Here is a 27798-nt window from a genome sequence, read left to right on the forward strand (position 1 = left end):
ATTATCATGATTATCACCTGGACCATGCTGGTGTAATCCCAACAGTGTACAGTCAGGATAAGCAGAGACACTTGCAAATACAGTGACACAATAAGTGATGTACTAACTCTGGACAACTCAGCCTAAAAAGTTTAACAAACTGCCTCTTTTTACTTTTCTCAATCTGCTGCTCTGCAACTAGTATAATTTCTGCAAAACATGTCAGAAGTATAAAATGGATAGTGACAATAATCAAGGAGTCAATATTTAAACCTCAGCATCAAATCATCATATTATTCTAAAACTGGCATTCAAGCAGTGCATTACTCTCAATATCAGTGAAGAGTCATATTAATTAGTATGTCCTATGCTGTGAATATAAACATGCCATGTTTGTGAAACATTTACATACAGGTCTAGAATAGGAATGGTAGAAGAAAGCATAAACCCCTTTTTAAAGTTAGAAAGAAAATAAACCTTTGTCTCTTCTTAAAATGTAGAATAATAGTCTAATTGTGGAAGGGGTGCTAGGAGGGAATAACTCAGCAGACAAAGATACAGATCCTGGTTACATTTCCATGACAGATCCTTTCATCTGCAGGCAGATCATTTTAATTTTCATGCCGGAGGCACGGAGAAATAAATTATAAGCTCTACAGGGAGGTCAATGTAAAGTATTGCGCCTATAAAAATGTCTAAACCAGCAGTGTTAAAAAAGAACAAATAGTAATTTTACAAAACATGTCCAAAATTATATTTCAGATGTATAATAAAACACCAGCATTTTCTGCACCATAGTACAAATTGAAACTGTAAAGCAAAAAAATAATAATCTGAAATTGTTGAAAATGCAATCAAAGAATTCTTCCTGGTTAGTACGACTGTAGCTACTGAACATTCCTTTACACAAATGCTGAGAAAAGGTACTACTGTATTTCAAACCTTGAATTGCTACAGGTTTGGTTCTAGCTTTTTTTTTTTTTTTTTTTTTAATATTTGCAATTTAGTAATATTCCTAAATATATTAACCCTTTAAGTGCCAGCAGAATTTCACATATTGGTTACGCGAAATGCCAGCCGTTTTTGAAACATTTTGTGCTCTCTCACTTTAGGGGCATTTTCTGAGGGGAAACCTATAGTTTACCTAGGAAAACTATACATTGTTTTTTTCGGTAGAGACTGAGCTTTCTAAATCTGCCTGAGTTTTCATGTATTTCCACCTGTGCAAAAAAATTTATAGTGCTAAATACCAAAAAAAAATGAAAAATTACCATTTTTCATCGTATATCAATTTATACCAGAAAAATATTTCATTTTACGGATGAAAATCCAACTGATTTGGAAAGCCTTATGTCTCTCGAACGTGCCAATACCAGATATGTATAGTTTTAGGGAGATTTAGGATTTCTGTACAGCAAAAACTCCCAGCAGTATATTACCGAATTTTGAAAGCACTAAGGCAGAAAACGGCATGCTTTAGATTCCAAGGCAAAAAATCCTGAAACCGTAGGTTTACCCCAGAAAACCATACATTTTTGAAAAGTACACATTCTGCCGATTACAAAATGGGTAACTATGTCTCTCTACTCCCAACTACCAAACATAAAAGCTTGTCTGAACATAGCAGTTTTTCAAAAAAAAATTCAAAATTCTGAAAAATCATTTCAAAGGTTTTATTTTGCTGCTCCGCATATCCCAAACTATATTAGGTACCAAGAAAAAGCACCTGAAATATTATTGCCAGGGGTCCACTGAACAGTTTGATACCCATTATGCATAGGTTTACCAAAGTATCTGGCATTTAGAGACACCAATATGAAGTTAGCACATCCAAATTGTTCAGGACTTTACTTCAGCTACTGAGAAATCAACACATTGACTGCATTTTTTGTGGGGTAAAAACACAGAAATATATGTTTACCCCCCCAAACCCATATATTTTTGGAAAGTACACATTCTACTGAATCTAAAATGGGTACACATGCCTTTCTGCTCCAAACTACTGAGTCGCAAGGCTTTCCCAAAATTGTCGGTTTTGGTGAAATATCTGAAAATTGCCTCAAACCTTCAACTTCCCAGCACCATATCGCCCATGTATCATTACGTACTAAGAAAAAGCACCCTAAATATGATTGCCAGGGTTCCTCTGAACATTTTGGTGGTCATTGTTCATAAGTTTACCAAAGTATCTGGCATTTAGAGGCCCCAAAATGAAGTTAGCGCATACAAACAGTCCCGTGGGTAACTTCAGCTAATGAAAGATCAACACATTGACTGCATTTTTGTGGGGTAAAAACACAGAAATATATGTTTACCCCCAAAACCCATATATTTTTGGAAAGTACACATTCTACCGAATCTAAAATGGGTACCCATGCCTTTCTGCTCCAAACTACTGAGTCGCAAGGCTTTCCCACAATTGTCGGTTTTGGTGAAATATCTGAAAATTGCCTCAAAGCTTCAACTTCCCAGCACCATATCACCCATGTATCGTTACGCAACAAGAAAAAGCACCCTAAATATGATTGCCAGGGTTCCTCCAAACAGTTTGGTGGCAATTGTTCATAGGTTTACCAAAGTATCTGGCATTTAGAGGCCTCAAAATGAAGTTAGCACATACAAATAGTCCTGTGGGTAACTTCATCTAATGAAAAATCAACACATTGACTGCATTTTTGTGGGGTAAAACACAGAAATATATGTTTACCCCCCAAACCCATATATTTTTTAGAAAGTACACATTCTACTGAATCTAAAATGGGTACCCATGCCTTTCTGCTCCAAACTACTGAGTCGCAAGGCTTTGCCAAATTTGGCGGTTTTGGTGAAATATCTGGAAATTGCCTCAAAGCTTCAACTTTCCAGCATCGTATTGTCCATGTATCATTACCAGCATAAAGCATCCTAAATATAAACATAGGGGTCTACTAAACAGTTTGATGCCCAATGTGCATAGATATACCAAACTAAGTGGCGCACAGAGACCCCCAAATGACAATATGTATAGACATTTTCACGGCTGACGCGCTGGCTGCTGCAATATAACCACCCGGTGTGTGTATTATGCGACATTAGACCACCTAACAGTACAGAGACCCCAGAAAACCATATATTTTCAGAAAGTACACATTCTGACGAATCCAATATGGGTAAATATGTGTTCCTACTGCAAACTGCCAAACTGCAAAGCAATGCTGAACATAACGGTTTTTATCAAATTTCTGAAAATCGTCACAAAGCTTGAATTTTACCCCATTATATGCCCCACATTTCGTAACTTATCAGCATAAAACATCCTAAATATGAACACCAGGGGTCTACTAAACACTTTGATGCCCAATATGCATAGATATACCAAACTATGTGGCGCACAGGGACCCCCAAATGACAATAGTGTATATACATTTTCACGGCTGACGCGCTGGTTGCTGCAATATGAGCACCTGGTGTGTGTATTATGCGACATTAGACCCCCCTAACAGTACAGAGACCCCAGAAAACCATATATTTACAGAAAGTACACATTCTGACGAATCCAATATGGGTAAATAAGTGTTTCTACTGCAAACTGCCAAACTGCAAAGCAATGCTGAACGTAACGGTTTTTATCAAATTTCTGAAAATCGTCACAAAGCTTGAATTTTACCCCATTATATGCCCCACATTTCGTAACTTAGCATAAAACATCCTAAATATGAACGCCAGGGGTCTACTGAACACTTTGATGCCCAATATGCATAGATATACCAAACTATGTGGCGCACAGAGACCCCCAAATGGATATATAGTAGATAAAATTTACAAGGCAAAACAAAATAAGGCAGTAAAGAGTGAAATGCAAAAAAATCCAATAAAACCACAAAAATCAATGTTTTTTTTCCAGACTAGTGTTATCGGCCGTCAGAATCACAGTTTGAATATTTTAGCTGGGCCAAACAGGTTATACGGCTAGAAACAAGTGAACACAACATATGCAGAGCTGAAAATGCAATAAAATGGCTAAAAATTCAATAAAATGGCTAAAAATGCACTAAAATACCCAAAATTGCAATATAATCACCGAAATAACATACAAAAGGTATTGCACAGTACGGTTAGCGAATACGCTATTCATAATGGCAATAAAACATTTTTTTCAGCCAAAAAAAGAGACGATGCGATAAGAAAAAAAAAGCCACAATGCCATGTATGTGCGTGTGCACAAATGGTAAATTACATGTTATGTGCGCGTGTGTGCGTGTGTGTAAGTGCAGTGAGTGTAAGTGACTCCCCCAATCCCCAAAAATGTATGTGTAAGTGTGTGTAAGTGTGAATCTAAGTGTGTATTACTGTAATAAGTGTGTGTTGGTGTGTTTGTGTGTGTAATTGTTGCACTAACCTGAAAAAGTCGCTGGAGACTGTTGCAGACGATCAGGAAGAGCCCCTGGAAGAGATCTGCGACGTCATCTGTGTCCCTGTGCTGTGGGGGCGGAGATCGACGGCGCAGTGTAGGCTGCAGCAGCAGGACACGTAAGTAACACTTGCCTGCTGCTGCTTTTGGGCCCCTGGGCGATCGCGCCCCAGGGGCCACTCGATCCCCTGCTCTGCTCGTTGCCTAGGGGCAGGGGATCGAAGCGGAACGGAGCGAGCGGCTCTAACAGCCGATCCTCTGCTCCAGAACCCGGAAGTGCTGCAGAACGTAGAATCTACGTTCTGTGGCATTTCAAGTTACTTTTCCACAGAACGTAGATTCTACGTTCTGTGGCACTTAAAGGGTTAAACCAAATATAGATAAAGTTGTTATGTTACACTACAGCTTCTTGCATGTTAGTTTTACTATTATATGCACAAATGATAGCATAATTTAGGTATCACTAAATTAAATTTTAGTGACTTATGTAATAAAAGATGCAAAGTTAGCAATCAATCAGCAGGCTGAGTTTACTAGTCACTGGTTTAAAATAAAACATCTTATTGGTTACTTATTTGTTACTGCACCTGGGCAAATTTTATGATTTTACTACAGACAGAGGAAGAACATGAGATTGTAAGGGCTCATTTAAAGTGCAGCAAGGCACCATAAGGCCTTTCAGTTTTACATAATTGACCTTTATGATCTTATAACTAGCAGTATTCTCTGGTTTCTGCTTAAGCCCAACCTTACTGAGGAGATGCAAGGAATTAACATGTGGGATCAGTTGCATAATCTGAAACTAACAAACTAAGTCTTGGTGGAAAGAAGATTCAGTAGTATACAAAGTTGTGGTCACATTTGACTAGGTCTAGGAAACAGCAATGTCAAATGGTCAGGACAGACAGAATTCAAGCAGCATCAACAGTCCTTAGAATAGGTGAAGGCACATAGCAAGTACAAAGCTGATACATTCCCCCCTCCCCCAATATTGCAGTTAGTTAGCAGATTTTTGCCCCGTCTCCTTTCTTTATATAGATTCTCCGTTTTTCCCAGACTATTTTCTGACACTCACTAGGCCGGGGGAAAGGCTTAAGACCATCACTATTTCTGCTAGTAGTTATGCATAAAATTGCATCTTTATTAGGGAAAATAATTTGAACTGTATCCATCCAATGTGTATACAGCTTATTTAAACACTGGGTCAGTGTCCCACATTAACCAATAAAATGTTTGCTTTCATTGTTTTACTTGCATCAGGCACAGAGTAGTGACCAAGTGTTACTGTGCAAATCCAAATGTTCCTAGTCTTACTAAACAAAACCTACTTGCATAGATCAATGGTTTTGTAGCCCAAAATGTTAACAAGTGTTAATATGTTCCTTTAAATACGCTTCCTTGCCTATACAATAACCAAACGATCTTATCTGTACAGCATAATTTTTGCAACATAAAATGTTAATTAGCATAACCTCCTTTACATTTATGGAACAGCATTCCAGAAACAGTTAATAAGAATAAATGTTTGAAAAATAAACAAAGATATTATATCTGTCACAGTTTGATTGGTAGAAGACGCATTATCTCAATCATGCCCCTCTGATGGTTCAGAAAATATATTAAATACTCAGCACCTACTTACCAGCTCGTCTAGCCTCACTGCAAGCAAAGCTCATTTCTTCTTTTAGCTCACGGTTTTCATTGGCAATCGTTTCTCCCACAGCCACAAACCGTCCCACAGCTTGATTAACAGCCTGGCCTACCCTTTGTATTGCCTGCAAAGTCTTCTCTGATTTCTTTGATTTCTCTTTATGGTTAATCAGTGTTGTTATCTGGAAAAGAATAAGAAAAGTACTTAAAATGATGCAACCATTCCTTTGAGAAAGATTTTGTTTTCAGATCTGTCTGTAATTCATGACATAGCCTGGCTATGTGAGCCTACTGGTTGAAATAAATAAAATATATGTTAGTTCATGTGATGAAAGTTAAATTGTGAGTAAATGAGTGCTAAAATGTTACTTGAGATATGTTAAAGCATCTGTGAAACGGTCACTGAACAAAACACGCAAAAAATGCAAAGATTTCCACAGTTGTGGTAAATCACAGCAGCCAACAGGTAGCATTCCACGCCGACGCTGTTTGGCTATCCAAGATGGTGGTGCCCTGTTCTCCCACAAGGTTTCCCTGGGCGCAGGGCTGTGACGTCAGCGCGTTTGCGAAAGCTTTGGAAAGGACGCCAGCGCCTGATTGGTCGCCAGTGTAAAGACGGTAGCATGACATCACCACGTCCGTTTTTGGCACCAATGGAGGGCTATTTAAGACACCAGAACGCTCCTGACCTTGCCCTACAATAGGTTCCACATCATGAGTTCCTGGCTGCGCTATACTACTACCTTCTATTAATTCTGATCTAGACCTTGCCTGTATAACCGAGTATTGAACCTTTGCCGCCTGTACCGACTCTTTTTCCTGGACCTGACTTTGCCTTTCTCATAACCCCTTGGATACCTCGAAGTGATTGGACTGTGCTTCCTCCTTGGTCCCCTACCCTTGGCTGAGCCTTCGGGCCCCTTACACTAACCTAGAGCTCAGACAAGCAAAATTGTTCTTTTGCACTATAATTAAGTGTTGCTTTTGAAGAAAAGGCACCCTGTAAATGTTTTGTTGAGTGGATAATGATTGCAGCACCATCTTCAAGGTTACAGTCTATTATGAATGATCCACATAAAGGGGAGTTGTGGGAGCACTACAAGGCTAAGTAAAAGTTTGGTGGCTTGTCAATTTTATGATCATAACTTTGTAACAAAAAAAACCCTGTTTTTATAAATACATGCACTTGCAGACATGCTAAATGGCTAGTGAAACGAGACCAGGGATTGTGCATTGATCAAAGCCATATCTTTTGTATATCTATTATGAATTTAATACAGTGGCGTTGTAATATATAGAAATGAGAGATTTAAAAACAACAACAATGCAAGATTCACATTGCTCCAAAACAAAACTCCCAATAATACACAAAACTAGACTTCCCTGTTACAAATTCAGTACCTTGAGTAGGCATTGACTTATGTACACATATAACCAAAGTCTTCCAAACTTTCCAAAGTTCCTAGTACTTTTGTGCTAAAATCAGTCCCTTTAGAACTACACCTTCTACTGCATCTAAACGATATCATCTCTTAGTTACCAATGGCTGCTATAAAACTTTATAAAATAATTTGTATATACACATATACATATGAATTAGGGTGTGACTCAGATCAAGGAGTTAGCAATTTCTAGCACTTTGCTCTACTTGTACTTGCCAGCTTCATATTCGCTAATGTTTTTGCGTTTTACCCTAATTAAGAACCATGCTGCTGTAATACTAGTGCTTGTCTTTTCATTTCCTTTTCAGGAATAAAATGTCACTGCCACTTTGTCAGAGCACATTCATTTAGAGCAAACAGCAGGGATCAGGTATTTCTTGAAACATGTAAATCATTGGTTTGCTATTCCAAACAAGCATTTTAGCAAACCTCCTGTAGGCTGCAAGTCCATATAGGGGCTACCAAATCACAACACTTATTTTGCACCACCCAAGAACATTTTTCATGCTTGTGTTTCTCCCCAGTTCTTTTTACATCTGAATGCTGCTCACAGATAAAATAAAATTAGTTCAACAAATAAGTCTTATTAGAACATAATTTTAATTAGTAAAATATGCATGGTTATTGTTTGCACTAAAAATGGCAGAATATGAAACTAGAATTAAATTCTACTTCCCAGTTCACACGAGCACAATAAAATCAGCAGTTGACTGAGAAGTATTAAAAAATACAAAGACATTGGAAAATCACAAGGACATGTATCAGTAACCATATCACAGAATGCCTTTTCTTGTATTTAAACACATGGAAGACATTGTTTTGTTTCTTTATCTGTGCTAGTTCGGTTAAATAGCATTATCAAGTGATCAAAATAAATTGGGCACATAATCTGCCATAGAAAATATGTCTAATGAAAGTAACGTGGCAGACACAGACACATACATGCAAATATGACAACATTTAATTTTTTTATGGACAGATTGATATCCCTCACACTGCAATTAAATATTATAAGTCTGTACAATAGAATACTTTACATAATCAATTATTTAATGGAAGCTTTACGGATGAGTTTGTGACCATAATGTTTTTGGTTCATTGCCCCCGAAGAAAGAAGCTAGTTGGATACATATGCATTTTCTGTTTGACATAAAATAAATAATTTCACTTTTCAGTTAGAATGACATAAGAATAAATGGCACGAATCCAGCCAAATATGTAGGGCAGCTAAAACAAGACTCATTAGCATATCCTGTAACTTTCCAAGTTGGTAACACAGGTTCTGACTTCCCAGGGAAATAGGTCTCCCACTTTGAACATTTTAGAGAACAACCCTGATTTTAAATGTTTTATATAAACACACACATCCTCCTCTATATCTATCTTTGTGTATTTGGATGTATAGATCTATTTACCTTGTTCAATGCTCTTGTATGTAAATATACTTTTTTTTAAATAATACAATTGTGTATGTACTCTTAGCTCAGTATTAAAAATTCCAAGATTTTTAAAAAAAAAAACAAAAAAAAAAACTAGGTGTAAAGTTGAGGATGATGACTTCCAAGGTAAATTTCTCAGAGATATTAACTGTGCCATGAGCAACGTTAAGAAGATAGAGGGGAGATTAGGGATATTAATGTGTGGCTGAGAGATAGGCGTAGGGAAAAGTGCTTTGGATTTTTGGAGAACTGGGCTGTTTTCTTGGCTACAGGTTATTTGCCAGGGATGGGCTGCACCTCAATGATGATGGTGCAGCCAGGGGCGTTTAAGTGGCTGCTACCGCCTGAGCAAGGTTCTCATCTTGCCTCGTGGCAGGAGCGGCCCTGGGTGCAGTTGCTTTTGGGGAGAAGATGGCTAGAGGGTTAGAAGAGATTTTAAACTAGGCGTGAGGGGGAGAATTTAGTAAAGTATTCCATGGAAGACAGGTTAGATGAGGTAGTGGTCAAAGGTAGGGAAAATGGGGGAGGAGATTTCGTTGGGATACTGTTAAGGAAAGGGGGGGACATGTCATATATGCAAGATGGTACCAGTATTAAATGTATGTTTGCAAATGCAAGGAGTCTGACTGATAAAATGGGAGAGCTGGACGTGCTGGAGGAAAAATACGATGTGATTGGTGTGGCTGAAACATGGCTGAATGAGTTGCATGAATGGGCAGTTAATATCGGCAATTATACTTTCAGAGGGACAAAGGCATTAGAAAAGGAGGATGGGTATGTCCGTTTGTTAGGCAGGATTTAAAAGTGAATATAAATCAGGCCCAGATTTGAGGCGAGGCCACAAAGACCCAGGCCTAGGGTGGCAGAATTTGAGGGGTGGCATGCTGCTCAACTGCATCAAAGTCAAAAAAGATATTAGCACTGGAGACGCACGTCAGTCTCCAGTGCAGTGCCCAACTAAGAAGACTTGTGCGTGCGCGCCTGAGAGCACACAAACAGAGGAAGGGGATTGGGCCTGGCAGGGGGAAGGGGAGGGGAAGGTGCATGGCAGGGGAAGGAGACGGTGCATGGCACGGGGGAAGGAGAGGATGGCACCTGGAAGGTGAAAGGATTGGGGCGAAACCGGAAGTGGAGGGGACATCGGGGGGGGGACGAAACTGGAAGGGGAGGGGTGGAGAGCAGAGCTGGCCTAGGGGCGACAGGTTTGTAAATCTGGGCCTGAATATAAAGGAGGAGGTGATGTTAGAAAATGAAGGGCGGAAGTCTTATGTAAACGGTCCAGCAAACTAATTGTGGGAGTATGCTATAGACCCGTAATGTAAGTGAGGCAGAGGAAGCCAAGATCCTGATGCAAATAGAAAAAGCTGCTAGTTTGGGAAAAGTAATGATAATAGGTGATTTTAATTATTCAGATATTGACCGGAGCACGGTACTGCCAGGACAGTTAATGGGAACAAGTATATAAAATTGTTGCATGACAATTTTATTGCATAAGTTGTTCAGGAGTCAACCAGAAAAAAATGCTATACTGAATCTAGTGATCTCTAATGACACAGAACATATAGAAAAGTGCAACTAATTGAACCCCTGGGCAATAATAATGTGATCTCATTTACGGGGTTATTTATCAAAGGTTGAATTTTTTTTACTTTAATAAATTCAAATGTACTACTCAAATGGGAGGCTATTTATGAAAAAACTGGAACGTCTAATATTCGATCGAATAGTCCCGACCCAAAAATCTGAATCAAATTCGAATTGAGTTTTCCTCCGAAAAAAAACATAAATGTCACTCGTCAGGAAGGCAATTAACATATCCAAGTGGACCTCTGCCATTGACATTTGAATTTATATTCGGATTGGGGCTTTTAAATTTGAATTTGTGATTTTCAACACAAAAAAATCCAAAGAATTCGAATTTACCATTCGTACCTTAATAAATCTACACCTTAATGTTTGGTGCAAAAAATAAATATACACTGCAGCAAAAAAACCTTGAATTTTAGAAAAGCTAATTTTAGTAATGGTTGTTATTTAAAATGATATTAAATTGTTACTGTTCTCAATTTCTTCCCTTAAAGGGGTTGCTCACCTTCAAACACTTTTTTTTAAGCTTAGTTGGTTTCAGATACTTCACCAGACAGATACTTCTAATATTGAAGTGTATTGTTTAATTTTTCACCTTCTAAAGAGACTCTGGGAGGAGGGGTCGCCAACACGTTAACTGTAGGGATGGGCGATTTTTTTCGCCTTGTTTCGCTGCGGAAAGGATGCCCATAGACTTGTATGGCGTTGCGCATCAAAAAAATGACGTGCGTCAGAAAAAATTTGGCGAACGTCAAAACATTGTTGATGCCCATAGACTTTAATGGACGTCTGCGACATTTCGCCGGCTGCAAATTTTTGGCGAAGAGAGACTGTTCTAAATTCATACATTTAGTTCATAAATATGTTTATAATCTTTGTCCCCTCTGAGCTAAATCCTTGAGCTTCATTAAAGGCAGCAGTTAAAATATACCATAGTTGCTCATATTCCACAGATACTGCTGAAAAATGTATAAATTAAAAGTATCAATTATCTGTAGCAAATTGTAACAGTTCAGAATGCTCCTGGATCACTGAGCTGCCAGACTGAAACACCAGAGACTCAGGATATGGGTTGTAAAGCTTTAATAAAAATTAATGTGAACAAGGTGCCAGGGCCAGATGGCATACACTCCTGGGTTCTAAGAGAGCTTAGTTCAGTTTTAGACCAGCCTCTATTTCTGATTTTCTCAGATTCGCTCTCACCTGGTTTACCTATGGATTGGAGGAAAGGGTTTATGATCTCAGCCTGGCAATTGTAGGCCAGTAGGTTTCACACCTGGTGGTGGGTGAATTATTTGAAGGCTTGTTAAAGGATCACTTTAAAAATGTTGTCATAATGAGTGGGATTATGAGCATCAATAAGCATGGCTTTATGAAGGATAGGTCATGTCAGACAAATTTGAACAACTGCTTTCTAAACTAAGGTCCGTTGGACTGGCTACAGGATCAGGTACAGAGGGTGGTTGTAAATGGTACATTCTCTACTTGTTCTACTTAGTTCTTAGTGGGGTCCCTCGGGGCTAGAGATGTCGCGAACTGTTCGCCGGCGAACTTGTTCGCGCGAACATCGGGTGTTCGCGCTCGCCGGAAGTTCGCGAACGTCGCGCGACGTTCGCCATTTTGGGTTCGCCATTGTTGGCGCTTTTTTTTGCCCTCTCACCCCAGACCAGCAGGTACATGGCAGCCAATCAGGAAGCTCTCCCCTGGACCACTCCCCTTCCCTATAAAAACCGAAGCCCTGCAGCGTTTTTTCACTCTGCCTGTGTGTGCTGAAGAGATAGTGTAGGGAGAGAGCTGCTGCCTGTTAGTGATTTCAGGGACAGTTGAAAGTTTGCTGGCTAGTAATCGTTTTGATACTGCTCTGTTATTGGAGGGACAGAAGTCTGCAGGGGTTTGAGGGACATTTAAGCTTAGGTAGCTTTGCTGGCTAGTAATCTACCTTCTACTGCCAGTGCTCTGTATGTAGCTGCAGTGGGCAGCTGTCCTGCTTCTGATCTCATCTGCTGACTGCTGCAATAACAGTAGTCCTTGTAAGGACTGCTTTTATTTATTTTTTTGTTGTTTTACTACTACTACTACTACTACTACTATAAGAGCCCAGTGCTATTAGTCTAGCAGTGTTGGGGAGTGGGACTGGTGTGCTAATCTGCTGCTCCTAGTAGTTCAGCAGCACCAACTTTAATTTTTTTTTTTTAATATTCATTTTTTTTTATTTTACTTTTTTTTATTTTACTACCGCTGTAGTAGTGTATAAGTTGACCTTTTAGGCATTATTTGCCCTGTAGGCATTATTTGCACACTGTTTTCTTCAACCCGCCATCTAGCTGTGTGACCTTGTTCACATTCTGTCTAAATATCCATAATATTACCGTCTCCAGAAAAAACACCGGAGTGACTTTTTTTCAAGCAGCCATAATATATTTTACGTAATCCGTATCCACCGCTGTAGTAGTGTATACGTTGACCTTGTAGGCATTGTTTGCCCAGTTTTTTTGGCCGCAGCCACTGAAGCACAGAGGCCAGAAAAAATATGCCATATAAATGCTGAAAATAGTCATTTTTTGCCATACGTTGACTCAACGTATATGGCAAAAAATGACTATTTTCAGCATTTATGTGGCATATTTTTTCTGGCAACTGTGCTTCAGTGGCTGCAACCAAAAAAACTGGGCAAACAATGTCTACAAGGTCAACGTATGGCGAAAAATGACTATTTTCAGCATTTATATGGCATATTTTTTCTGGCAACTGTGCTTCAGTGGCTGCGTCCAAAAAAACTGGGCAAACAATGCCTACAAGGTCAACGTATGGCAGTTGTTTAAAGAGAACAGTAGATTACTAGCCAGCAAAGCTACCTAAGCTAAAATGTCCCTCAAATCCCTGCAGACTTCTGTCCCTCCAATACAGAGCAGTATCAAGCAGATTACTAGCCAGCAAACTTACTATCATCTGTCCCTGAAATCACTAACAGCTCTCCCCCTACACTATCTCTTCCAAGCACACACAGGCAGATTTTTCAGATACATTTTTGCCCTTGATCCCCCTCTGGCATGCCACTGTCCAGGTCGTTGCACCCTTTAAACAACTTTAAAATCATTTTTCTGGCCAGAAATGTCTTTTCTAGATGTTAAAGTTCGCCTTCCCATTGAAGTCTATGGGGTTCGCGAACCGTTCGCGAACCGCTCGCGTTTTTGCGCAAGTTCGCGAACTTTTTTTCCGACGTTCGCTACATCCCTACTCGGGGCTTGATATTGGGTTCACTTTTATTTCACTTGTTCATTAATGACTTAGGGGAGGATATTGTAAGTAATGTATACTTGTTTGAAGATGACACAAAATTATGCAGACCAATGAATTCCATCCAGGATGTGGCATCCTTTCAACAGGATCTTGACAAACTGGCAATCTGGGCAGTTAAGTAGCAGATGAGATTCAATGTTGATAAATCTTAAAAATATCCAAGCCACTTATACTCTTAATGGGACTGCAAAAGGCAAATTCATAATGGAAAAGCACTTTGGAGTCCTTTTAAATAATAAACTTGGCTGTAGCAAGCAATGCCAGTCAGCAGCATCATGGGTAAATAAGGTCTAAATCTGTAGGGGCATAGATTCATGGGGGGCAGTTATTCTTCCACTGTACAGAGCACTGGTAAGGTCCCATCTAGAATATGCTGTACAGTATTTGTCTCCAGCACTCAAACAGGACATTATTGAATTAGAGGGGTACAGAGAAGGGTAAAAGTTATGGAAAATCTTAGCTATGAGGAATTCACACTGGAGAAGAGGCGCTTAAGGGGTGATATGATAACTATGTATAAATATATACTGGGATCATATAATAATCTCTCTAATGCTTTATTTACCAGTAGGTCCTTCAGATCTGTCACCCAGACATAAAAAGCTGTATAATAAAAGTCCTTTTCATATCAAACATGAAATCCAAATTCTTTTTTTATTTACGCATTCATAGCTTTTGTAAATGCATATAAAAATCTCAGCTGTCAATCAAATATTGGCTGCCCCTCCTCTATACCTTACTCATAAAGGCGGGGCAAGCTATTATTTTCACGTTCCATTCGGCACTTCTTAGATATCACTGCCCTCTCCACATTCCAGGACAGTGTCTTGAGGAATCCCAACAGAAAGGGGTATGGGAGAAGAGGATACTCCAATGCAAGAGAACCTGTAGGAACCGTTAGTGAGGTTAGAAGAGAACCAGGACAGGGCAGTGTCGCAAAGGCCAAGCAAATGGAGGGACTGGAGATAGAGAGGATGATCCACAGCGTCAAATGCTGCTGAGAGATCACGCAACATTAGTAGTGAGAAGTGGTTGTTGGCTTTATTAAAAAGTCATTAGTTAGTTGTGTTAGGGCTGCAGAAAATATTTACACACAACTATTTATATTTTAAAAATCTAAAAAAAAAATAGAGACCATTTACAATTTCTATGCTGTGAAATTCAAGTACTGTATCACACACACAAGCACATTTTTGTTTGAAAAAGATAAAGTATCAAAAACATTTACATTTCAAATATGATATAAGTAAAAAATAAATCCTAAAAGCATAATGTTGGAGAAATGTTTCTACAAATTATCCTATTGGAAGCCTCAATTTCTACCATGCTAACTGAACACAGCCCACCTCCTTTTGTAGGGAAACAATGCTACAAACAATTGTATTGAAAAGCTGTTCACTCATCTCTCCAGATCTCAGAGAAGAATTCCAAGAATTCTAAATGCATCAGGAAAGGCATGTGTCCTCTTTGCTCTGAGCTTTCCATTAATCTGCCTCTACTTGCTTTTAAAAACTATAGCACTAAGGCAGGAAACACTGCATGCAACTTGACAGTGTAAATGGACCCGAACAGTTAAAGCAATGAAACAATGTTTGATGGTTTCTGCAATTTTGATAAAATAGAATCTATGTAAATACAGATGAAAGGGAAGAGGTAGTGTTCTCTACTGCAGACGACTAATCTCTCCAAATGCCTTCCTGCAGGCAAGAATACAAATTGCTGGTGGGATGGCATACGTATCGATTTGGTTTTCCTAAATTGCCTCACGAGGAAATTGCGGGCAACTTATCTCCCCGTGTGCCACCAACCTTAGTAGTGAAAAGCAACATTGCATTATATTATTACTTTACAAGTAATATATATATACAATATACAATATATAATTATATTACTATTCCTTTAAGGCAGACAGTAGAGGTGGTGTTTTCTCCACCAGTTTTTTTCAGCCTGCAAGGAAGCATTGTATCTTAATGAGGAACTTGCCATTAAATTATGAAAACCACCTATTACAGTGAGAATAAAATCATACCTGTAATAACTCTATTACAGAGCATGAAAGGAAAGGTTGAGCAACAGTAAAGCCGTAAAAAACACTCCAATGACTGTGACAAAATGTTTTCTTGAGATAAACATACAACAATCAAGGCAGAAAGGGACCTGTAAAATACACCCCCTCCCCACACACACAGGCATAAAAAACTGTTTTCAAATCCAGGGAACTTTACATTCTGGGTGTTTTACAAACATTGGTGCTTAAATGCACAAGTACAGTTGTCAGCAGTAACCATTTGGAATTTTCCAACATGAAGTAATTTGTTCAAAATGAACTTGCCCATTGGTTGCTATTGGCAACTGCACTTGTGCAATATAGCACTTATATTTGTTAATCGGTCCCTTTGTGTTTTCTATTTTAAACATTTTCTTTCAGTGCCAATACAAAGTAAGCATTCATCCGCAGAAAATAATTGACAATATTCTTTCAATGTTTTGAAGATTAAATATTTTACACAGCTTTAAAAAATAAAAGGCCCTCTGCATAAATAAATATTTTTACACCAACCTATTACTTTAACCACTTGTGCCCCCCTATAAGATATATTGGATCATTCATCTGACACCCAATTCCTGAATGAAGACGGTAGTTGGGGAGAAAGGGAATGACCATGAAATAGGCCAAATGTTTAGTAGAAAGAGGGCCCACTGACACCTGGGCAGTGTGGCTTATGTTCTAAAATGGCATTTTTCATATTTAAAATGCTGATAAGAAAAGCATGCTATTAAATGAACCAGAAACACAACTAATATCAGGTTGCTATGGCAATGCTGACTATTGGGGTAAAAGCTTTCATTGATATGCCTTGAAAAAGCTGAACATCGAAGTCTTAAAGGGCAACTAAATCTTTGCTTTGCTTTTGTTCATTAGCAAGTGGATAGATGAGATTTGCAATTGATCATAACACTTCATAACTTTAGATCTTCTTGCTTTCCCTAGTTAGGTTGCAGCCTCCATTGTGTCCAATTTATATACGCAGGCACTATGTGCCCATTACCTGGCTAGTGGTGCTGCCCATCCTGCTGTGCCCCTGATGTAATGCATGGTAGGGTTGGTTTAAATGGCAAGATACAACGTGAGATTAAATATCGGAGAGTGATTATTTTATGCATACAGGTATAGGATCTGTTATCCGTAAACCACTTAACCACAAGCTTTGAATTACAGGGGCATCTCTCAAAGGAGAACTACAACATAAAAATAAATATGGGTAAAATGTTTTATTATATACTGTATACTGTGGTTACTACAACAGTCTTAAAGGAAAGTTATTGAAATATGATGTAGTGTTACCCTGTATTGGTAAAAGTTATGCATTTGATTCAGAAACCCTTTTCTGAATCAAAATAAAATGCTGTATGGCCACAAGGGAAGCTGAAAAAAAGAGAAAAGGCACAGGTTACACAGAACACAAGGGCATTTTACTGAGTTTATCTGTTATCTGCTATGTAACCTGTGCTGTTTCTCCCCCACAGCAGCTTATGTATACAAACTACTATAGCCTTCTAAAACAAACACACCTGTTTTATAAGTGCAGGGCGATAGTCTATGATTTTCTACTTACAGTTATACACTTTCATTTTTGGCCATTACTGTTACTTTAATTTTAATAATCTCTATAACTGTAACGATTTAGGTTTTCAAAGTTATGCACTCGTGATTACCATGAATGTACCATGAATATTATAAGGAGTGTCAGTGACACTGCACATGCTCACTATAGTCAGGCAACTGTTGAGAATCAAAGCTAAAGAGTTGTTGCAAACCATAAAGGGGAAAATGATGTTCACAATGTGATAGAAGCTAATGCTACAGGGACTGATTATTAAATCTGATGCATATTGCACTTGTTTCTGAGCTGCCACGTACTGAGAATTTTAATTAATTACTAATGCAATTAAGTAATTGTATCAAGCCGCTCAGTTAATCAGCAGTAGCACAGAACATTTGCAATGATTTTGCAGAAAAAATTGTGGGGAGCTATTGGAAGTATATTCAGATGCACTGATTTTCATTGCTAAAGGGCTGTTGTTGCCTTGGGCTGGTGCAGAATCTTAAGGGCTAGTCCACACGGGGAGATAGCGACGCGTTTGCGGTCGCGGCGACAAAGCGCCGCGACAGTCGCAGGCGACAGTTTTGTATGGGCGCCTATGTAAAAACGCCTGTGCTAACCACACGAGGCGATGCGCTTTTCAACAGTCGCCTGAAAAAGCCTGGCGAGGCATTTTCAGGCGACTGTTGAAAAGCGCATCGCCTCGTGTGGTTAGCACAGGCGTTTTTACATAGGCGCCCATACAAAACTGTCGCCTGCGCCGGTCGCGGCGACTGTCGCGGCGCTTTGTCGCCGCGACCGCAAACGCGTCGCTATCTCCCCGTGTGGACTAGCCCTAAAACATACAGCATTGCTAGCCTAAGTCTTTGTTAAGCATTAGTTCTCCTTTAATCAAATAATTGTAATTTTGAATAAAACATTTTTCTCTATGATAATAAAACAGGCCTTTGTACTTGATGCCAGCTTAATCCTTATTGGAGGCAAAACAATCCTGTTGGGTTCATTATGGAGATCCAAATTAAGGTATATATATATATATATATATATATATATATATATATATATATATATATATATATACCAAACACTGTGCCGAAACGTCGAAATAAATAAACTTTTTTTGCACCTTTAACAAGTCCTGTGAGTGCGGTTTTTGTACAGTGTTTGGTTCACATAATTTTGTGAATCCTGCACCCAGGCAGCTGCTTTTTGATGACGAGTACTCCAGTCAAAGTCATCCCAAAGCAGCTAGTAAGTTGCAGGTAAAACTTAGTCCCTTTGTAAAATGTATAATTAAGCAATTGAATTCTTAATGAATCAGATGAAAATTAAGCGTAGGACTGGCCAGATATGGGATGACTTTGACGTAGTTGGCCAGCTTAAATATATTGCAATATATGGACAAACAATCCCTGTGTTGTTTAAAGGGTAAGGCATTTTTTAGTAGCAGTATGCACAAAATGTCGCTGTCTTAAATATATTGATAATGGGTTGAGTGCAGAGGACCTCTTGTATTTGACTATATGTATTTTGTGGTCACACCCTCCTTGCACCCCCGCCTAATGGTTTTAAAAAATAGTGGTGAGCACAACTTTCCCTTGTTGGTTATAGTTATACAGGAGCAGTGACCAGCTCCATGTTGTAGCTCCCACCCTTCCCAGCTATAGTCAGGTGATCCCACTGGTGTCTAATAAAAGGGCAGCCAAGTTTGGGAGTTTTACTTCGAAAGCAGCTAGTAAGTTGCAGGTAAAACTTAGTCCCTTTGTAAAATGTATAATTAAGCAACTGAATTCTTAATGAATCAGATGAAAATTAAGCGTAGGACTGGCCAGATATGGGATGACTTTGACGTAGTTGGCCAGCTTAAATATATTGCAATATATGGACAAACAATCCCTGTGTTGTTTAAAGGGTAAGGCATTTTTTAGTAGCAGTATGCACAAAATGTCGCTGTCTTAAATATATTGATAATGGGTTGAGTGCAGAGGACCTCTTGTAGTTGACTATATGTATTGCACAACTTTCCCTTGTGTGTTTTATATATATATATATATATATATATATATATATATATATATATATATATATATATATAAATATAAATATATATATATAAATAAATAACTTTCAGACGAGTATCCGCACTCCATGGCCAATCTTAGTAGAAGGAGGGGTGCACGATAATAGTATAATAGGGGTATACACCAATAGTTTCCAAACCTGCACTCCCTTTTGTGTAAAAAGTATAATCTTTTATTGTTGCATCAATACCCAACATTTCGGTCCCGATTATACTTTTTACACAAAAGGAGTGCTGGTTTGGAAACTATTGGTGTGAGGTGTGATTATATATATATATATATATATATATATATATATATATATATATATATATATATATATATATATATATATATATATATATAATGCAAGTTTTTAGATGTGAGCTTTAGTTTCTCAATCTAAAAGCCACAGAAAAGTTTAAACTGGCTGAATATTCCCAACCTTTGCAAACATAATACAAAACAACATAATACTTTATGAATGAGCAACGTTCATCAAGTCTAATTTAAGCTTTAAATACAAGTCACTGTTTTGAAGAACCTACATTTGTTCATACAATACAATAGCAGCTGTGGAAATAAACACTTTTAATTTTATCAAGATTTAAAACAAAAAAAACAATACACTTAAATCAAAAGCACAAAATATTTATTATTTAAATGTGCACACGTGTAAGTTATAAAAAAATACATCCATTTGTTGCATTTCTCTTTTCTATGAATTCTTGATTAGGGCTGTTTGAGATCATTAGTCCATAATTTAGCCTCTTGGGAGCACAGTGTCTTGTAATCAGTTTAAGAACATCTGTTGGCTTCACTAATAGTGGTAAGAAGAGAATAAAGTATAAACAAATACAAAAAGACTGCAATCACGCAGGTTGCCAGAAAAAAAGTGCAAAAATGTATAAATGAAGACTTTTACCACCTCAAGACCTGCCAGCTGAAAATTCGGCGCATTGAAATCAGCCGTGTAGTTCTACCCAAAGGGATCAAAGCTGGTGTTCACATGGCATAAAATAAAACACGCCTTCATAAATCTGCCATTTATTTTACACAGCTTTTTACACCGTTTCTTCTGCAAATTTGTTTTACACAGCATAATAAACAGGGCCGGATTTATATAGTAGGCGCCCCTATGCCCACTACCGTTCATCGCCCCTGTCCCCTCAAGGGGGACAGGAGCAATGGGGATTGGCACACAGGAAATTTAAAAAAATGATTGTATCTCCAGCGCATCCCGAGTGTTTTTGAACCAATGTGGGTGTGGTTGGGCAGCATGCCGCCCCCTAAAATCCTGCCACCCTAGGCCCGGGCCTAGGTGGCCTTTCCACAAATCCGGGCCTGATAATAAATATGCCCCAGGTGTGTAACAAAGATTTATCGCACAAAATATATTTAATTAACAGCTGATATACCTGAAAAAAATTAGGTATAAATCCACAAAAGTGTTGTGCCTAGTCTCATATAATAAATGTACCAAAGACTTGTGCAGCACATAAGAAAGAAAGAAAACATTAAAATGCAGGCATAGGTCTTCAGTAACGACAACACAGCATTATGGGATACTGAGCATTCAATAATGATATTGCCTGCCAGGCAGTGACATAGGACCAGCATTTAAAGCAGCAATGTCCTTCCTGAACCTCTTACCAGCTTCCAATCTTTACAACTACTTTGTGGAAGAGAGTTTCATGAACCCCTCTTCCAGAGGGTGGAAGCACTTTAGGGAAAGTACTCTGGCACGGTTTAGCAGAAGATAAATGAATGACTCTTTATGAACATGCCCTAATCCTGTAAAATATGTACATTAATGTAGCACACTTACATTCTCTAGGCAACACTGCATACTTCTAACTTAAAACTAAAATCCCCCTTGGCTCTAAAAAAATCTGAAGCATCTATTTGCAATCATTGCTGGATTGCCAGCAATATAGACGGCCCACTAAAGTTGACTTTGAATATATAATGCACCCTCAGAACGGTGTTTGCATAGGAGTCAAATTCAAGAATGTAATAAACTCCTAGCACCTCAAAATGGAAAGCTCGTGAATGGCAACATACCCTTTATGGTGTGTGCTACCTCACAAACCTCTACTAATAAAACTCATGACATTACTCCGTTTGCACTATTTACCAAAGCAAGATGCCTGTACAGGCTACTTTTAGTTTTACGATCCTCACTAACCGAGATCACAGCATCTTACTATCTGCAGATCACAGGATTGTGAAGAAGTAAACTACTTAAAATTTCACTGGTGTCTTTTGACAGATAAAGGGTAGCAGCTAGCACATGGGCAGATTTGGGGAGATTTAGTCACCTCTTCTTCGGGGCAACAATCTCCCCGAACTGCCTTCCCCCTGCCTGCCACCTGCTATAACGAGAAAACGCCAGCCACCAGCGCTTTCCGCCCGGTTTCCTCATGAATCAACTTCGGAAGTTGAAGAGCCGCGTGTGCTAGCTCCCTTTATCTATCAAAAGAACCCTAAGTCATCTGGAGACATAGGAGACTTCTCCTAAGTTTCCTTGTGAGGCAACTTCGGACGACTACGGAAATCAAAGCGACGCGAGTGCGTTGGCATTCTCATTATAGCAGGCGGCAGGCAGGGGGAAGGCAGTTCGGGGAGATTGTCGCCCCGCAGAAGAGGCGATTAGTCGCCAGGCGACTAAATCTCCCCGAATTTGCCAGTGTGCTAGCTCCCTAGAGTAGGTAAATAGCTTTAAATAGAAAGTGGAGTTGAACCCCACTGGTGGCAGAAGTGAGCCCATTGCTCTCTCTTGATCAGATGATTTGAGATTTTTGTAAAGAACTGATTATATCTTATGTGAAATAGTATTAAATGCTCCAATATTAATATCTGCTTTTTTTTCTTAAATATTGAATGGACAATTGCTTATGCTTCTAAAGTTAAAGTATACCCCAATACAGCTTCATAAAAACAGAGATATCTTCAACAAACAAAAAATACAATTATATCCTCAACATGCTCAATATGCTCAATCATTCGGCAAATAACAAATTACCATGCCAACTGTAATTTACATCTGGCATTTTGCATGCTGACTTAGTAGAAGACATTTTTATTAAAATATGCCCTCTTGCATTTGAGCCATATGTAGGCCTCTAAAAAACCCAGCCTAATGTACAGACCAAATAGCAGACACTTTCTCTGTTCAGCTAGTTCCATAATAAATAACATAGGATTTCTGCTTTTGTCTTTTATATAGCTACTTGTCAATTTCAGGTTAATATACAATCACAGACAAAAGAGTAACCCAGCAACTGTTGCTGCTTGGAAAATATTTATTATATTAGCCTGAGCGTCGGGCAGATGGCTCCTGCTGGTACTGAGACAAAACGAACATGAGCAAAAAAGTGAAGTGTGGGAATCAATCAGAGCATACCTTGCAGCTACAGCAATCCACAAATTATTGCTCTACGTAAATGCAGATTGATATTCACCAGCAAGCACAACAACATGCAAAACATATCAGAAAAGCAGCTTGTAAACAACCATTACAAATGTATTTGTCAAAGCGAGAGAGCAGAACATTAATCCCCTTTATGAGATATGAGGAAAAAAGGAATAAGTCAATGTGATGCCAGGAAAGTAGTAATTAGGAACTTTGATTAACACCTACTGTTTGTGTATCAGAAAGTAATATCCTTACCTTCAGTCGCCAGGTAATTCTGTACCAAATACTTGGCTTGGGTAAGGTGACCTTGACAGAAATTTTGGCTTTTGTCTATAATTGTGTAGGTCAACACATCATTACCTACCATTATCATAATGGATAGACTGGCCGTCCTCACTAGTAACTCCCTCTAAAGGTGGGCCTGAACCATTCTTTGGGATTTGCACAGAGACTGCTAGTCACATTATAAAAAATTGCTACAGGTTCCTCTGCAGTTCAAGAAATAGAACACTGGTTTCCTGAATTATATGTGAATATTCTGTGTTGGAAGGTACTTTAAACTATGGACTAGGAGATGCAAGCTTTTTAATGTCCATCATGCATTTTATTAGCTTGGAGTTGTCAATAACAAGGAAACAACATCACAGGCCAAAAGTTGAAAAGGAAGTTTTATTACTTTAAAGGGGACCTGTCACCTAGACATAAAAAACTGTTAAAACTGATAAAAGACCTTTTCACATAAAAAATGAAATCCAATTTTTTTTTATTGAAGCATTCATACCTGTTGTAAACTCATTTAAAAATCTCAGCTGTCAATCAAATATTGCTTGCCCCTCCTCTATGCCTTAAAAGGGAAGGCAACCTAGTTGGCGCAAAAACCCTCCCCCCCTCCCGTGTGTTGCCCACCCTCCCTCCTCCCCCCTGGCATACCCGTCCCGCTGGGCAAATGCCCCTAACTTGTTACTTACCCTTCTGCGCAGGTCCAGTCCAGGGAGTTCACAGACGACATCTTCTTCCACGTGATCTTCTTCCTGCTTTGAATGGCGTTTTGGCATTTCGCCGGTACGGATCTACTGTGCATGCGCCAAAAGTCACAATGTACTTTTGGCGCATGCGCAGTAGATCGTACTGGCGAAATGCTCCTACTGCGCATGCGCCGTTCAAAGCAGGAAGAAGATCGTGTGGAAGAAGATGTCGTCTGTGAACTCCCTGGACTGGACCTGCGCAGAAGGGTAAGTAACAAGTTAGGGGCATTTGCCCAGCGGGACGGGTAGGCCAGGGGGGAGGAGGGAGGGTTTTTGTGCCAACTAGGTTTCCTTCCCCTTTAAGCATCCATTCAGCACTCCCCACAATCCCCCCGCTCTCTTCACCATTTGATTGTGTAACTTGTGCATGGGAATAGACATCATGTCCCCCATTCTGGTGCACAAACAAGATTTTGAGATGATGCAAGGCTAACCTTAATAACAGTGCCCACAAAATGGCCCCTGCCTGTTGCTATAATTATGAATTCCCAGCCAGAAAGGAAGATTTCAAACAATTTATATAGTGTAACTAAAGTTCATTTTGCTTGACTAATGTGATAAAATAGGATTTTGAACATTTTTTTTGGGTGACGGGTCCCCTTTAAGGCAGTATTAGACAAACAATCGAAATACTACTAACTTTCCAGAGTTCCAAAACACCTAATAATTTGCCATGTTGTCTGAAAGCCCCATCCCATCAGAGACTGAATGTGCTGTCCCTACTGTTCACCCTGTAAGCACAAGAATATCAGAGTGCCCATGTAACTGTTAAATTGCCCATACATACCGTAAACGCATACCAGTTACTGCCAGTTACTGCACAACCATGTATGTGCTGAAAACATTAACATATGATGAGTAAATGATCATCTCGATCAGTTTTGGATCTGCACAGACACCCCATGTGATACCATTGTTGGCCTGGTGTCCGAAATTTCAAATCTGGTAAAATAGTGCTAATCTAGTGAACTCTCCAAAGGAGCAGATCTTCCTGTGCTTATGGACATATTTGCATTATAGTCTATAGGCTATACATTTTTTAGGTGACCTTAGAACCCCTATAGCACTCTCAATATTCAGCATATTTACCGCTTATGAATTGCAGCAATAATAATATTCAGAGTTAGATTTAGAACTTCACACTATTTTGCTATATTTAGGAAAAACATGTGAAATCAAAATTCTCACTCTGGTGGTAAAAGTATAAAAATTAGGAGTCAAAAAGGAATACAGACTAGTGGTAAATAAATTAACACTGATATATCATACCAAGAAGCATTAACATACTATGCCAATGAAACTATGATATAAAATGTTTAAAAAGGTCAAATAATAATTACTTGTTATTAACTTGTTAGTAGTGGCCCAAAATAATTAACATTTACATTCTGTGAACGATTCCTGTAGCAGGGTTACTGTAAAGTAATAGCAAATTGTATCATTGTGGGGGGGGGGGTGTTTGAGTCAAGTGTCATTTCTGAATTTCATAAGCTAATATTGGTGCAAAAGTTAATAAGACCGTTGATTTTATCCCTCCATTTAATATATGTATAGTAATAATTCCACATTCTCAGGGAACACAATCATTCAAGCTAAAGGCAGTCCTGTTTATCAGATAATAAAAACCCATTCTGGTCCATCAATTAGATGAACATTTCTTAGTGGGAGTTTGCTGAAAACTGGTCAACAAGAATCTTGTGGTGGCAAGCTAACCAACGAACTGCCTGGCTATAGAGGGAAGCTTAGCCTAGGAAAACAGCTACTCTCTAGTTTGTTGTCATTATCTTTTTTAAACAGTCCTTAATGCTGCATAATACTGGAATCTGTTTAAAGGAACAACATTTAGATGATCATTTATTAAAGGTAAGATTTTTGAGGTTTTTGAAACCAAGATTAAACTCACAAACTCTAAAACCACGATTGCCATTGAACATATTAAATTTTCCGATTAAAAAAACGTATAAACAAAAAAAATGCTCTGAATGATCTGAAAAAACAAATCCAAATAGCCCGAAAACCTCTAAAAAATTTGAGTTTTTCAGACAATTTGTAGCGGAAAAAAAAAATACAAAAACATCCAACATTCTAATAGATTTTAAAATAGTCCAACAGGATCAGCACTCCTCCCATTAACTTCTAAAGAACTTTTACTTTCATTAAATCCTTTTGTGTTCTTGATAAATATCAAATGTTTAAAACTTGTTAGAAAACCAGGAAAACTACAAATTCTCATGATTCATGGGAAAAAAAAATCTAAATTTGATTGTTAGTAAATGACCCCCTAAGTATTAATCTGGCACTCATAAAACAAACTATTTCCTAGGAACCAATGTAGTATGGTATAAAAGAGCCATTTTCATTGAAAAGTTATACTTTATAGCGAGTCATATACTAACTTAAGATATAATTCTCCATTAAAGGACATGTAAAGCCTACATTTTCCTACCAGGTATATACGTTGGGCACATCTCCCCCACCAAAATGGCATTATTTTTACTGCATACATCCCCTCCATTTGCCAACGCCATCACATTTTTCTAAAACAAATAGCTGCTTTCACACGGGGGCCATTTTCCCTCTGACACATCCTCAGTGCATTTATATCTGACAACAGCACATATGCATGCAATTGAAGAAGGCAGGCTAATACAGGCATAATTTACTATGATGACAAGTCCTGCTTGGATTGAGCACTGTAATGGTTAAGCCAAGCTCAAGAGAGGGGGTTAGGATTTAAAAATAGGAGCAGACAGCTAGAGCATAGTTTCTATGGGGACAGCAATGCCATCTCTTCATTGGCTGCTAGACTGGAGGCTGTGTTTATTAATATGAGTTGAGAAGAACTGATCATGCTCATGAGCCAACAGCCAAAAGAAATTTCCAAGGGAGGGGGATGAGTGGGTTAGAGGAGTAGTAGGGTTCTTGGGTAATTAAGGGGATGCTGCAGCCTTACGGTTAACCTCTGAACAACCAGAGTGGCATGCATTTAGAGATTTCAAAGAGGCTCTTCAGTAATTACATTTTTGTGTGTGGGGTTTACATGTCCTTTAAGTAAAGTAAATTACAAAAGGAACTGACACTGGTGAGGGTGTGGAATCCCTCTGGGTAGAGACTTCGACTGGGCAAAAGATTACAAGGTAAATGATCATTGGTGTATGCTACAAACCATCTTGTATAACTGATGAGAATGAAGCCCAACTACTAATAGAAGCAACTTCGCAACTAGGTCAAGTTATTAATAAGGGTGACTTCAATTATCCAGACATTGACTGGGGTAATGGGGTTGCCAAGACAAAAAAAGCTAGCAGGTTTGTAAATATGCTGAATGACAACTTTTTATTTCAGCTCGTTCAAGAACCTACTAGGAATCTTTTGGATCTTGTAATAACTTATAATACCACATTTATCTCTAGCATTTGTGTGGTGAATAGTGATCATAACATGGTCTCCATTGAGATTATGTTGCAGAGGCAACTCTATAAGGGAGTAACTAAAACATTACATTTTAGATGTGCAAACTTTTGACAGTATAAGGGCATCTCTGCAACATATAAAGTGGGAAATTCTTTTTCACAGAGGTAAACACAAATGGGACGTCTTTAAAATGCTGCTTAACAAATATATGTCAGTATATTCCCTTTGTAAGCAAGCAACTTTGTTGCAAAGCAAAACCTTTGTGATTCAAAAGTGTTATTGTTGAGGAGGGAAAGACGTTGTTGAAAAGACGTGCTTTTAAAGCTTTCAAGTTAGCTAGGACAGCTGAAACGTTTATCAGGTACAAGGAGGTCAATAGAAAAAAAGCAGAAAATTAGACAAGCTAAAATAAATATGGAAAAGATTATTGCAGTAAGCAGGGGGTCAGTTGGTTGGTGAGAACAGAAAAAAAGCAGAAATTCTGAACTG

At 38.6% G+C, this 27798-nt stretch overlaps 1 protein-coding gene across 1 annotated transcript in view; it reads right to left on the reverse strand.

Moving 5' to 3' along the window:
* The window catches only part of ctnnal1.S (catenin alpha-like 1 S homeolog), a 147936-nt gene that overhangs the window by 88303 nt on the left and 31835 nt on the right, over positions 1 to 27798 (reverse strand). Inside the window, 1 exon segment of the mRNA NM_001093144.1 lies at positions 6012 to 6201. Within this exon segment, the coding sequence (NP_001086613.1) occupies positions 6012 to 6201 (190 nt within the window).

This window comes from Xenopus laevis, chromosome 6S (assembly GCF_017654675.1).
Source record: "Xenopus laevis strain J_2021 chromosome 6S, Xenopus_laevis_v10.1, whole genome shotgun sequence".
Taxonomy (NCBI): Eukaryota; Metazoa; Chordata; class Amphibia; order Anura; family Pipidae; genus Xenopus; species Xenopus laevis.